This window comes from Schistocerca americana, chromosome X (assembly GCF_021461395.2).
Source record: "Schistocerca americana isolate TAMUIC-IGC-003095 chromosome X, iqSchAmer2.1, whole genome shotgun sequence".
Classification (NCBI taxonomy): Eukaryota; Metazoa; Arthropoda; class Insecta; order Orthoptera; family Acrididae; genus Schistocerca; species Schistocerca americana.
The window spans coordinates 912,875,190-912,890,894 of NC_060130.1; the positions used below are offsets into that span (position 1 = coordinate 912,875,190).

Here is a 15,705-nt window from a genome sequence, read left to right on the forward strand (position 1 = left end):
TTCCAGCTCGTTTCTTTTTGAACGCCCCGTATAATAAACCAGAGTTGTGTTATGTGAAAATGGGCATAAATTTGAGGCCATAAGTATATGAGGAACGAATTGCTGACCAAAACAAAGAAAAGATAACATTGATGGGAAGATAAATATGGCAAAGAACAGGTAGAAAAGAAAAGAAATAAAATAGTCTTTAGGAAACAAGGTAGGTTGGAGAAATGCCGGTCATCTAAGAGTAATAAGAGAAGCAAAGAATGCTTATATACTATGAAAAGAAATAAATCATGTCTAGGGAGGAGAAAAGTGCCAGAGAAGCAAAATATAAGGAAAAAGATAATACTTAATGAGATTATGGAAAATTAAAATGAAAGAACTACAGGTAACCAAGTGGGCCAATGGAAACAAAGCTTTCAGTGCATAGGAGACAGTGTGAGCAAAAGCAAAAGAAAATACTCTGACTTAAAATAAGGAGTCATTGCAAAAAATACTGCAAGCCAGTTTTGAGACAAGGAAAGAATAAAATCTGGTGCTCCCTCCCCAGATGTGACTGTAGTTTGCTTATTTCGGTGAACATGGTGCACAGAACTCCTAAAACTCTGTAGAGCTTAAATGTTGTTGCAAGAAACACAACAGAAATTAGTGAACCTGGTGCACAGAACTCTTAAAACTCTGTAGAGCTTAAATATTGTTGCAAGAAACACAACAGAAATTAGTCCAAAAATTTAGGAACCATTGACTTGGGCTAAAGTATTCTACTGTTAAATGATGCTACTGCAGTAAAAAAATCTGTGTTTGATTAGACTTTGTAAATGCATCTTTCTACTACATGAAACCATTCTGACAGAAAGAAAAGCTTTCTGTTTGTTATATCTACTCGTAAAATTTGTTGAGTCTATTTACATTACATTGAGTGCAATGCCTGTTGCGACAATTAGGGGGGGGGGGGGGGGGGGGTTGGGATATACTAGACATGGTGTACACCTGAATAGGAGAGGGAAAGATAGGTTGGGTTAGCTTCTTGCCAATAATATACATGGAGCCACCACCAAACAAAGCAAAATCCCAGTGGTTGTAAGTGTCAGGGAGGTGCCCTTTTTAGGTTTGATTCTGGATTCAGACAGCCAGTTTTGAAAGACATCAGAATAACACAAGAGCCCCACATAATGCTTAAGAAGGCACAGAAAAGTAAGGTTAACTTATTTCATCAAAATATTAGAGCATTGAGTAATAAGATAGAAGAGTTTCTTTTCTGTTTGGAAAATTTAGAGAGCTCTAACCACAGGGTTAGACAAGTTACGTATAAAAGATTACACTTACTCATGTAGAATTAAAGCAATAAAATGAGGAGTTGTTACATATATTAATACAGAACACAAGTTCAAAAACATGGAGGCACATAGATTTTGTAGTGATCAGCACGTAGAAGTCTTGTCTTGTGAATTAATGCAGGTAAATAGTTCAATTTTAATTGTAACAGTATATAGATCCCCATTGGGAAATTTGGAACTGTTTATGAGTAATCTGGATTCCTTACTGTGCTATCTGTCAGACAGCATAATGCAATAAGTAGTCTGTGGGGATTTCAGTTTAGTTTTTTTTCTAAAGGATTCTGATGGGAAAAATGATTTCCAAACCTTATTTGGATCCTACAATTTGATCTCATTAATTAACTTCCCAACATGGGTGGATGAAGATAGTAGAACCGTGATTGACAATGCTTTCTTTGGTGAAGCTAAAAGAAAAAAAAAACCATATCCAGTAAAAAATGCTCTCTTAAATCATGATGCACAGTTAGAATGAAATTTAACTTATTATATGATAAATTTATACAGTTATTTGGAAATAGCTATCTGCATAAGCTAATCCTAAATGACATTGAACAGGCATTTGGAAAACCATGGATCACTAGAGGCACTGAAGTATATTTTAAAAGGAAAAAGGAAGTGCTTATGTTGGCAAGAACAAATAGAGATACTGTAATAGTTGTACATACAAAAAATACTCAAAATTACTTAGAAAGATTATTAAAAAATCAAAGAACATACACAATATGCTAGAAATCAGTAATTCTGACAACAGACTTAAGGCTGTATGGAATGTAAGGAAACAAGATACATGAAAACCAACCACAGAGTAAGATAACATCATTTTAAACTAAATGGAAAGGCTATAAATGATGGGTCACAAGTAGCAAATTCATTTAATAATCGTTTCATAAATATAGCAGGAAGTATAAGTGCAAACAGTTCAAGAGAGAAATCGTAGCAGTATGTTAAAAAAAGTAACTCCATAAAATTCAGTCTTAAAAGTGTATCACCAACATCTCCTTCTGAAATCAAGAAAATTATAAATTCTTTCAAAAATTAAATCTTGTCAGGTATGTATGGTGTCTTCAATAGAGTACTAAAGATTTGTTCCCATATAATAAGCCCGGTGTTAACTGAAATATGTAATGTGATAGGACAGATGTCAATAACTACCGACCTGTTCCACTGCTGATGTCATTTTCCAAAATTTTCTAGAATAGTATCTCACCTGAGCAACAGTGATATCCTCAGCAAATCACAGTTTGGATTTCAGAAGGGTTACTCTACTGAGAATGCCATTTACATGTTTACTCACCAAATTTTAAAAGCATTAAATAATAAAATAGTGCTGGTTGGTATTTTTGTGACCTATCTAAGGCATTTGATTGTGTGAATTACAGTATTCTCCTAGATAAATTGACAAAAAATGGTTCAAATGGCTCAAAGCACTATGGAACTTAACAGCGGAGGCCATCAGTCCCCAAAACTTACAACTACTTAAACCTAACTAACCTACAGACATCACACACATCCTTGCCCGAGGCAGGATTCGAACCTGCGACCGTAGTAGCCACATGGTTTCCTACTGAAGTGCCTAGAACTGCTCGGCCACCACAGCCGGCTATAAATTGACATTTTATGTGGTTGATCGTATAGCCAGCCAATAGATAATGTCATATCGAACCAAAAGAATTAGTAAGTAAACCAGTTAGTAAGTAAACCAATGCACTTGGTGCAGGGAGTGGCAACTGACCCTTAACATAGACAAATGTAATGTATTGCGAATACATAGAAAGAAGGATCCTTTATTGTATGATTATATGATAGCGGAACAAACACTGGTAGCAGTTACTTCTGTAAAATATCTGGGAGTATGCGTGCGGAACGATTTGAAGTGGAATGATCATATAAAATTAATTGTTGGTAAGGCGGGTACCAGGTTGAGATTCATTGGGAGAGTGCTTAGAAAATGTAGTCCATCAACAAAGGAGGTGGCTTACAAAACACTCGTTCGACCTATACTTGAGTATTGCTCATCAGTGTGGGATCCGTACCAGATCGGGTTGACGGAGGAGATAGAGAAGATCCAAAGAAGAGCGGCGCGTTTCGTCACAGGGTTATTTGGTAACCGTGATAACGTTACGGAGATGTTTAACGAACTCAAGTGGCAGACTCTGCAAGAGAGGCGCTCTGCATCGCGGTGTAGCTTGCTCGCCAGGTTTCGAGAGGGTGCGTTTCTGGATGAGGTATCGAATGTATTGCTTCCCCCTACTTATACCTCCCGAGGAGATCACGAATGAAAAATTAGAGAGATTAGAGCGCGCACGGAGGCTTTCAGACAGTCGTTCTTCCCGCGAACCATACGCGACTGGAACAGGAAAGGGAGGTAATGACAGTGGCACTTAAAGTGCCCTCCGCCACACACCGTTGGGTGGCTTGCGGAGTATAAATGTAGATGTAGATGTAGTCTGAGGACATTTATTCTGACTGGAGAGAAATAATGTATGGGGCTCCCCAAGGCTCAGGCTTAGGTTCATTGCTGTTCCTCATGTATGTAAACCACCTTCAATCTAGTATAAAAGGAGGAGAATTAGTTCTTTTTGCAGATGGTGCTAGTATTGTAATCATTGTAAGCATATATAAAACAACAGAAGAAATGGTACACATTGTTCTTGGAAGTATCATTGACTGGTTTTCTGTGAATGGTCGCAACCTCAGTTTTAAAAAGATACAACATATTCGGTTCTGCACATCTAGGGGTACTACACCAATGATGATGTGACACAGTGTGAGGAAATAATAAATATGTTGGAAACTTCAAAATTTGTAGGGTTCCATATTGATGAGAATTTAAATTGGAAAAACAAACTGAGAAAGTTTCTCCTTGACAACTCCTATTCCCTAGAAGAATTTCTATTATTGTTGTGTAAAAGGTCGTGGGTAGGATTTACTAACTCATATTGTATATTTAAAAAATCTTATAAATGTTCAGTATGTAGCTGTATTTATAAATAAATTGGTGATGTGAATGTAAAATGACTGAGTTCACATCGTTGTGATTTATCATGCAAAATGATCTATAGAACATGAAACAAACAAACTTAAAATGTCAGACATGCTGAAGTCTTCTTTTCAAAACTTCATTTATGCCTTACTTAATATATATTTGTGTACTGTTACCCTTTCCCTTCATTACTTCAGTGTGTTCGAGTTGTCCATTATCTTGTAAATGTTCTTGTAAATGTGTAAACTGGACGAAAATAAGATGGCGAGAACATTTTATTTGAATTGAGTGTGGCTGTCGTTACCAGGTGTATTGGGATACTCCATCCTTATGGTATAAAGAACTACATGACCCTAATTATTAATGACATTATTAGAGTACAAGAGCCACTACAATGAAGACATTAACATTCACCATGGATGACCCACTAGTCAACTGTAGCTACTTTTTCAGCTGAATCAGCAGAAAATGCTGGGAACAAGTCAGAAACATTAAGCAAACCTTCAGTGACTAGCATAATATTAAAAGTTGTTAAGGAAATTTTAAATGTAACTAACACGACAATGAGACAGTCTTTGGTTCCATGGGATATGAAAACATAAGACACCACCACAGGTTCTTATGTTGAGGTCTCGTGATAGGGGATAATTGCCTTAACTGGGCTTGAAAAGTCTGTATTTCTTATTTGAAACCACTTCTTCCGCTTTGTCATGGGAAGCATGAATGCTGTGAGCCTTTTTGTGTATGAGGCACTGTACTTGTGGGGAGGTATTTTTTGTGGCATTTGCTGGATCCATTGAGCTAGCAGCTGATAGTGGGCCACTCGTATACAATGTATATCCATTCATATATCAATAAAAAGAAAGAAATTATCAAATAGAATGATGAGAGTTCATAGGAGAAGGAATGACCAAGCTTGATTTGATTAATGATTCTGAAAATTTTCTGGTAAGAGATTGGCCATCTGCTTTGTTTGATTTGGACCTAGCCATACATTTGGAAGATGTAGACACACCTATTCACGATGAAGAAATGTTCTTCTTAAAACAGATGGATGTCCAAATGACATTCCTCAGTATTTACCCCTTGAGATTTTTCACCCGTTTACTACGTCAGTATAACAGTAAACTTCTTTGATACATGGCGGAAGTGTGTATGTTCTACAGTGTTAAGTATCGATAATGCAATTTCCCTTCTATGAACATCATTGATATAGTGGAACTCTTCTTTTCCTTACAGAAATAAGCCTCACATTAACCATTTTTACTTTAACCATTTAAGGATCATTGCTAATGCCAGGTACAAGAGTAATTAATTTTATCAATAAACCATAACTGACCGAAAATGTTTCTCAAATAATCAATGTGCACAGTTGCTTCCAGAATGTAAATGAAATTTATATGACAAAATACTATTCTGCTTTCTTTATAATGTAAATTATTAAACATAAGTGATGATAAATTGATTTCATTGCTTTGTTATTGTTGTGGATAAATGGAACAATACTGTAATTTACAAGTTATGTTCCTGTCAGTTTCAGGATAGGAATAAACTTACTTGTGTGTGACTGACAATTGGTCAGAATTGTTTTATTTTAACCACTCCCAAAAATTTAAAAATCTGCCAATAAAACAATAAAACCAACTAAATTTAATTAACATACAGAATGTTACATAGTTAGCCTTAAACAAATGAAGAAGAGCCATCGTCTTTATTGAAGGCAGCTATTTACTGTAACAAGAATTTATTTTATTAATGTTGTGTTTTAACTTTTCTTGCAATATAAAAACACAGCTAAATAACATTTACACTTCCAGAAAAAAAAACCTTTCAAGTTGATGTAAAAATGTAAGGACTGTAAAGTACAATTTGCCAGTTTTTGTAAGCATGCAGAAATGTGAAGATCGTCGCTAATTTCTCGCATGTTTTCTCTCCTAAAGTATTTATTAATTTTGACCAAACAAACCTGTAGGTGGAGAAGATTCTCTCAGTGGATGCAGTGGTGGCAGGGCAAGAAAAGAGGCATAAAGTAGCTGTAAAACTGGGTTAGCTGTTTGAATAAATTTATAATAGGAGTTTAAATTGAATTATTTAATTGTCAATATGAAAAAAAATAGATAAAAAAAAACAACAGTACCCATAAACACCCAATTTTTTCCACTAGGTTGGTGTTTCACATACCTGGATTTTTCTCAACCATGCAATAAGGGTATTTGACTGTTTTCTGGAAATTGTCTTAAATGATTAATTATGTCATTCTATGCTCCTAACACGCTTTTTTTCCATTTTGAATTTCAGTATTCTCTTATGAAAATGAAATTCAAATAATTTAAACACCTGCTAAAACGCTCCATTCGAGTCGTGATGCCTGTGACATCACTGGCTAGCTCACTGCTCCTACTATCATAATGCTAATTAACAGTGATGTCTTGTTTTGAAATTTATGTTTTGGGGGGAAATGGGTTACAAAAATAGTGTGTAGTATCATACTGTACAAATACATCTATAAAAATTCCTGAAAAGTTGTTTTTGAGTGTTCAAGATAATAAGAAGATACGTAAAATGTGGTTGCGCTGTACTAGCGAATTGCCACCATGTTGACGCACAAGTTCACTAACTTAATTAAAAGTGTCTGGCACTGTGAAGTTAACATTCACTTATCTCAAAGATATGCTCTCGCGCTGTTACAACGAAGGATAGTGTCATTCAGCAAAAGTAAACTCTTGGTGAAAATTGTCGTTTTACCTAACTACACTTTAATTATTCCGTAGCTCAGTTTTTAGAATGGTAAACCGTTAAATGTTATAAGACAATGTTCATAGACCACTGGTTCGAATCTGACCCAAAAGAACATTTTAACTTATTTGTAAAACGACTCGACAGTCCTCTCATATGAAAACAAAATCACAATTACAAAACTTCACCACACGAATCAGAAACAGGATATTATTGTGTTTTCCTTGCTGTTTACATGCACATGCATTTGCAATCGCTGTCCACACGCATCATGTTCAACAAGACATTTTCTAGTTAATTTAACCACACACTTTCTACTTTATTAGAAGCAATGTTTTTATCTTCATACTGTTTAGCTAGGATCCATATTGTTTAAACTTTTGAGGTTTCATCATCTTACATACAGATGAAGTAAATCCGCTTCAGAAGCTAACATTAGTTTACACTCACAAACATCACAACCTTTACATTTGTGTCACTTGCGTGTTGTATGCACTTTGTATCTGTCTGTATATCCACATAGTCCTACACCTCGTTGTACTGTGGAAGTCTGATGATATCTGCACTACTAGTAATGATTTCCAAAACGTGATGTTTGGTCCCAAATTAAATGCACTTATCCTCTGTTGTCCATTTCTCAGACTTGGACTAATGTGAAACTATATATGTTACATCCCATGATTGAAACAACTACTTCAATCAGTTCATGCTAACATTATTTTCATACAGGGTGAGGCAGTGAAATGGCATGATTTCGACTCTGGCTGATGGGCGCAGTGGGGGGTTATGGAAGTGCGGGAAACGACCTTGAGCATATAGACAGGTGGAAATTTCAGCAGTCATGAAGCATTGATCAAGCGCGCAACGTGCGTTTGCTGTAAAAGCATATTATAAAAACACGGATTGTGTGGTTGGTGTCCAATGCGCTTTCCATATTGAGTTTAATCTACCACCACGGTCTCCCGTGCCATCAAGGAAAACTATCCTCTTTGGGTGAAAAACTTTGAAGCCACTGTAAGCACGACGAAGAAAATAGGTGGTAATGAAAAAACAATCCGGACCCCAGAGAACAATGATCGTGTGCACGATGCATTAGCACGAAGTCCGCAAAAATCAGCAAGGTGGCACAGTGCTGAACTTGGTCTCAGCAATCAATCAGTGAGACAGATTTTGAAGACTGACCTACACTATCATCCATACAAAATACAGATAGTGCAAACCCTAAAACCTAACAACTACAACCATCGCATAAACTTTTGCCAAGCGATGCTTAATGTTATCGGAAGAAATGGGGAAAGAGTGCATAACTTATGGATGGGTGATGAAGCACACTTTCACCTTAGTGGCTACGTCAGCAAGCTGAACTTCCGGTATTGGTCCGCAAATAACCCACGTGTTTTTCATGAAAAACCTTTCCATTCTGAAAAAGCAACAGTTTGGTGTGCAATATCTTCTTGTGGAGTTGTGGGACCCTACTTTTTTTTTTAAAGATGTGCATGGTAACACAGTAACGGTAAACTCTGAACATTATTCTGACATGTTGGCAACTTTTGGTCTGCCTGAAATTGTTCAGTATGATCCAGATGAAGAAACATTCTTCCAGCAAGATGGTGCAACAAGCTATACCGCTAATGTCTCAATCAATTTGCTTAAACTCGCATTTCTAGGATGGCTAATCAGAAAGAATGGTGATATCCCTTGGGCTGCCCGGTTTCCAGATTTGACCGCCCCAGACTTCTTTCTTTAGGGCTATAAAAGAAAAGGGAGGGGGGGCTCTAAACACTATGGGACGTAACATCTGAGGTCATCAGTCTCCTAGAACTTAGAACTACTTAAACCTAACTAACTTACGGACATCACACACATCCATGCCTGAGGTAGGATTCGAACCTGTGACTGTAACAGTCGCGCGGTTCCAGACTGAAGCGCCTAGAACCGCTCGGCCACAGCAGCCAGCTTTGGGGCTATCTGAAATGCAAAGTCTTCGAGGAAAGTCCACCAAGAACAAAAGATGATCTGAAGGAGCGAATCTGGCAGGAAATTAACAACATTACATTGCAGATGCTACAGAACGTCATCTTTGACAATGTGTGCAAAACCAAGGACGCCTCCTTACTGACACCATATTAAAAAAATGATTGTTTTTAACATTAATTTACACTCATGTACTTAAGATTCATGTTGAAGTAATTATACTCTTTTTGTAAATATATTATTGGTGATTTTTTCAAAACTGTGCGGTTTCACTGCCTCAGTCTGTATTTTGTGTAAAACTTTTAAAAATATAAGACCCTTCAGGGATTCAAACATTTGATCTCTTTCACTGCAGTCAAATGTGCTATCCGTTGCAGTATGGAATGCCTGATGGGTGCAGAAGCTCTACTAAGTGCCTTCTACACAGGAAATCAGTACTAAGATTTGCCGAGAATAATTTTGTTGTGTTGTGGCTCGAAGCTCATGACTGATAGTCCACAATTTAGTTATAATATACGGACCCATTTGCAAAAGTTCTAAAGTTCCTTAGTTTTGAGTGAGGTTAATGATGTTGCAGGGAGCAGCAGGGAAAAGAATGTCTGTTGTTGCACATATCACTGCTCTAAATCGGTGGAGCACCTACCTCCTTCCGTATGTGCTCACAACAGTAGCACGTGAACATTCGACCAGCTTCACTGTTTTCGAGATACCCATTCACAGGCTTTGCATAATAATAATCTGCCCTTTGTCAAAGTGGCATATGTCTAGAATGGTTTTGGTAATAAGTTTGTCATATTGTACTAACTGAAATCAGATGCAGCATTGAGACACTGATTGAGGTCTTCTGAGAGAGACACTGGTTTTCATTACTTGAAGAAGTAAAGCTTTGTACAGCTTAATTTGTGCTCAGATGCATTTTGTGCTACTAGCCATGTTGATTGGCCCAGTTCATTGATGTTTCACCACTGCAGTGATTTTTAGACTGCATTTTGGGTGGAGCAACAGCAGCATTCAAAATGAAGTCAATAAAATCTTTTCAAAATGTATTACCCCTGTTGAATGCATGGTCAAGTCCAAAAGGTGTCTTGGCACAAATAAAGCTATATAAAAAGTTGCTGGTTGCTGTGTTTCTTCAAAATTCATTCAATCCACAGCCACGGAGCTCATTCACGATTAACACAGACAAATTGACATTAATTATTATTTTTTTGTATATAAGGTTAAGAACTGGTTAGTCATATTTAAATTTACACAGTGAATTTCTTGGAAGTTTGGCCAGTGATAGACAGAGACTGCGTGTCCCACAAGTATACATGCCTTCCATTCTTTCTAATTGGGTGTTCCGAGGACCAAGGTATTAACAGTAATGCAACTGCAAGTATGATGTACTTTTACTTCAAAGATGCACCCTTCTCCTTTAAATACACAGAGAATGCATTGTGAAGGAGTCCAGCATGCTACACAGATAGGAATATGGTTTATACTGCAGCTCAAGAAGAAGTGACAGAATTTTACAATCCTGGTGGTAATGGCATACACTGCATAAATCATTAGCTGGTCAGTGAATTCAGTTTACTAAAATGAAAGTATATTCAACCAATACCTACAAAAATGGTTGAGTAATGGAAAGAGGATGAATACGTCGAATGATATTTAAGAAGTCAGTGGCATAAAAATCTGTATGATTTCAAAAGAACCATAACTACTCTGTACTTAGAGAATATTTACTACATATATTTCCTTCCACGATATGTGTTCCTACAAGTTAGTGCTATAAAGTGTTGGAGTAATAGCTACTTGTGCCCTATTATGAAGTATACAACTGATTACCAAAACAACTTGAACACCCATGTTTTTTAATAAATAATATTTATAAAACAGTGAGAGTGATCTTTGTTTTTTAGTAAAGGAAGTATATTTTGCGGTATGTTAGGCAATAAATATTTGTCCAACCATCTGGTCAGAGAAGGGTGAAGGAAAATGGTTGTCCTTTCATACTTTCAACATAGGCAGATTGTCGGACTGTGTTTAGTTGGAACAAGTGCCCAACAGGTTGCCAGTGCATTCAAGGTATTGAGAGGAAAAATATCAGTGGTGGTAATGGCATACACACCTCATGGAAAAACAGCATCACCCAGTGGTGATAATGGACGATAACCAAACCTTAGTGACAGGAATTGCTCAAGATTAAAGACAGGCACAAAAAGTCATAAACTAACTTACCGTTAAATGACGTGAGAGCTTTATTGACATTCAAACAATCTGTATCTGCAATCTGTGACACAAGACACGCAGACTGAAGAGCATGTCTGGGTAGTGATGTATACATGTCTGATCATAACCAAGGATGTATTATTACAAGGCTAGTAAGTACCAAGGTCATGCATCATAAAGAAAGAGAATAATGTAGTGCAATAAGTCAAGAAGTTAACTTAGTGTGACAAGCTCAAAAGAAACTTGTCCAATGTACTGCCTTTTTTACCATTAAGCTTGTAGGTAGCAAAAGTTTAATGTCATTTTGTCAGTTATAGTCTTTCTCTCAAAGGCTGAATTATAGCGAAGTCCTCATTTGAGACATCAGTACCCCAGTACCGTCAAACGGGGTGATTTCGGACGGTTTTGTTGTTATTTTGATTGTAACTTTGGTATATATTGTTAGATTAAATTGATTGTTATGGAAGTAGTCAGGTATATGTGTAACGAATAAAATATCCCAGAACCAGAAAGTGTATGTGTAGGTATATTTATCTGAGGCAGTTAAATAAAGTGTTCGAAGTCACCCTATGAGTTGAGGTGATTTCGGACACGTGTATTTTTTAAATCTCTGTCCGAAGTTACAGAATATAGAGGGTGAATTCGGACAATTACTGCCCCCCCCTTTTTTTTTTAATTTTTATTTTTTTAATTCTACATGCTTTTTATTTGATTTTGGTGACATTTTACACATTTTAAGGTAGCCCTTTGTTAAGAATAAGTGATACGGAATGATGGTTTCATCATAGTTGATCATGTTGCTAGGTGGTGGGAGATTTTCCAGCTTTGCCTTGGTGTTGGAGAAAAACATCTTAACAGTCTCTTTGTCCACTTCTGCACGAGTTCGTTTAATATTTCCGCTTAAGCGAACGGAAAGATCTTCTGACTGTTGCTTGAGGAATGAATGCATCCATACTTCTCTTGGCAAATTATTATGAAATTGCTTCTCTTTTCGGCCAGGTTTATCAAGGTAGCCTTTAACTAAATATCTTATACCCAATTTAGTGAAGGGAAATCGCCAATGTGCTCAAGATACCTTGCTTCAACATTTCTTCTTCTTCTTTATTTAGCACTGGCTGTCCTCTCCTGCCACCCCCCCCCCCCTCCCCCCTCCCCTCCGCTGAAGGGAAATCGCCAATGTGCTCAAGATACCTTGCTTCAACATTTCTTCTTCTTTATTTAGCACTGGCTGTCCTCCCCCCCCCCCCCCCCCCCTTTTTTTAGGGTTGATTATACCGTACAAATGACATGCTTTTCTGTACGATAATTTACCACTCTGAATATCACAAACAGCTTTATCTAAAAGTTCCAGGTCATAATTACACCGTACTGTAGCACCTCTCCTGCTGTTATATGTTCTTGGCATTGTCCGAAATCACCCCACACAGTACACAGTTTTACAAAAACCGTCGTTATTTTATAACCTAGCATGAGAAACTCGACAAACTTGTACAGAAATTGTCACAATGCTGTTAGCTACGGAGCGCATCGACAATTACGGTTACAATAACTTCCCACTTGACTCAACGATAGAAAGTTTCCACTTTACGATGATGTGTGGATTTTTAACACTGAGACTGTTCGTCAGTTATTCACGTAGGGTAACAAGTGACGCAAAATAAAAGTTGTGGAAAGCGATAAATGCAATCTTGGGCTTAAAATAACTGGCGCACGGGCGATAAAATAAGTAACTCTTTGTTTTTATGCAGGGGCAAAGAGCAAATAAGCCATACTGTCCGATTTCGCCCCGGTGTCCGAAATCACCCCGTTTGACGGTACATACTGCCAAGTTTCTCTAGGTATGTCTTGATGGACTTCCAGAGTCTTTCCTGGCCCACCCAGTCTCCTCCTTTGGATATTGTGCAGCATTTGTGGCCAGTTTTTGATCAGAGAAGCCCGTCAAGGCTCCCTCCATTATTATTGCTGATGGAACTAAATATCTCATTGTTCATTCAGAATCTCACATATATAAAATTAATGTGAGGACAGTATGTGCCTATTTTGTGTTTAATTGTAGCTGTATGAGTGGCTAAATGCCATACTTCTCATATTTGAGGGGTTATCAGCATTTTGATAACCATAGGTAGTGTTGCACATTTTGCAATCAAGACACACTGTTCTACATGATCATGAACTTTTCAGTTCGCATTATCAACAAGAGTTTCTTGACGCTGTTGATGCATGTTGCTTACAAATAGTTGGGTTCCTCCTCCTGGCAGATATCATAGTACTCTTATGCAATATTATTTTATTTATAGCTGTTATTTTTCAGCAAATGTAGCATATATTTCCGAATAAAATTCAGTCGTCAGTTGCACAGATATTTTTGTTTTGGTTCACTGGTTTCAACAAATGAGTCGTCTTTAGAAGCCTACAAAATGACATACCTTAGTTACACTTTTTATATATGCTCCTTGCTCGTGGTGCAACAGCTGGACATGTCCACAGATGTGATTCATTTACTGTAAATGATCAACCTGTTTTTACAGTAATCACATACAGTACATACATTTTTGAACATATCATGGTATAATGAATCTGTGAAGAAGTTGACATCTGCTATACCTATACTAGGTTAGTTTCTGTAATATGTTTCTTATACTTTACATACATGTATAGCCCTCTGTTGATTTATAATACCCGAATTTTGTAGGATTCTGAAGATGACAAATTAATTTGTCAAAACTGGTAAAGCAAAATAAAAATAGCTGTGCAACTTACGACAGAATGTTATTCTGAAGTCTTGTATGGTAACAAAATTGTGTCGCTGTAATGTAGTTTGTCAGAAGACTGCGTAGTATTTGTGTGCATAAGTTTTATGCTGTGACCAGCAATCCCTTTTCTTGTATCGTGTATCTTGCAGAGATCTACATGCTCACAGACTTTACAAAAAGCCTAAAAAATTCTGTTGTATCATGAATGTGAACAACATGAACATGTTTGTGAAGTACGAGATAAATGGTAATAATACAGCTATTCTGCAAGTTGTAATCTACACATCGTGTCTACTTACATAAATTAAAACTTTCTTGGTGCTGCAAGCACTCATTTTGCAAGTCCTTTGTTAGACTTCAAAGTGTGAATGTTCCAGTGCATGGACACTCGTATTATTTGAAGGGTTATAAGTAAAGAATCTATGCATTTTCCCTTACTAACATTTCCTTTGAAAATTCTTTGCTTTAAGGAAACAAATGTGTTTCAGCTTGAAAGGTGTCTTAGCTATTGAACTAATGGGAATCATGTCTGGGAGGGACTTGGCAGCAGTTGAAACCTTTGTTAGGTATTCCACATGAAATGCTGTGAAGTATATGGGAGGGGGATTATTTACACTGCATTATATTAAATTCATCTAATTGTATCCAAATTTCAAGAAAGTTATATAATTTTGGAATGTTTGTTGCATTTTTATTTATTTATTTATTTATTATTATTATTATTTTTTATTTCAGATGTGTGATCTGTATGGTGGAATTTAATGTGAATGACCCAGTACGATACCTGCCATGTATGCATATTTATCATGTTCAGTGCATTGACGATTGGTTAATGAGGAGTTTCACGTGTCCTTCATGTATGGAGCCTGTGGATGCAGCATTACTGACAAGTTACGAAACGAATAATTAATATTTACGTTTCTCTTGCTCAGAGCAGTGCTCTGTCTTGGAACTCTTTAGGGATGCTGCACCTCTGATGAAGAGGTGACTCCACAAGACTGACTGTTTTATTGTTTTTACAAGCATAAAGCAGATTTGAAATTTAGAACTGTGCTGTGATGTGAATATGAGGTAGTGCTAAGAAAGTTAATAATCAGGGTACTGATAATGTCTTTATACACAAGTATTCTGTTGCTTTCCTTCAGATCAATAGTTGGCTTATACATAATTAATAATGATAAATATGAATAATCATAATAATCATAACAATAATAATTATATTTTCACATTTTATGGTTATAAGTAAAAAAATCGGTAACTTATATGTGAAATCAGAAAAATACAGAATTATGTCTGGTACATTTAGTGAAATAACAGGAGGTTCTAATACAGTTTTATGCTTGGACAAAATATCAATTTTTATGTGTATGTTAAAAAGTTATTTGTAAAAACATCACACAAACACACACACACACACACACACACACACACACACACACACACACACACACACAATGGAATGGGGAAATTAAATGAATTATTTTACCAAAAAAGAAAAAGATTGGTGTTTTATATATCTTGAATAAGTATTGGTGTATATTTGTCATTTAGTTGAAATGGTGACATTGTGCTGTAAAATCTTCTTTTAGCAACATTTGTTATTACAGATTATTGAAAAAGGTGAGTAATCTAGCATATGTAATGGAAAGAAGGAGAAAGAATACTATTACTGTCACTTACATAGCATGACAATGATCTTTGTAGTCGCAACTAAACTGCTAAT

The 15,705-nt window shown here is 36.5% G+C and overlaps 1 protein-coding gene across 1 annotated transcript in view; it reads left to right on the forward strand.

The window, feature by feature from the left end:
- The window catches only part of LOC124555496 (RING finger protein 11), a 36,220-nt gene extending 20,769 nt beyond the window's left edge, over nucleotides 1-15,451 (forward strand). Inside the window, exon 4 of the mRNA XM_047129421.1 lies at nucleotides 14,718-15,451. Coding sequence (XP_046985377.1) covers nucleotides 14,718-14,892 — 175 coding nt within the window. The 3' untranslated portion in view covers nucleotides 14,893-15,451. The remainder of the gene's footprint in view (nucleotides 1-14,717) is intronic.
- The last annotated feature ends 254 nt before the right edge of the window (nucleotides 15,452-15,705 follow it).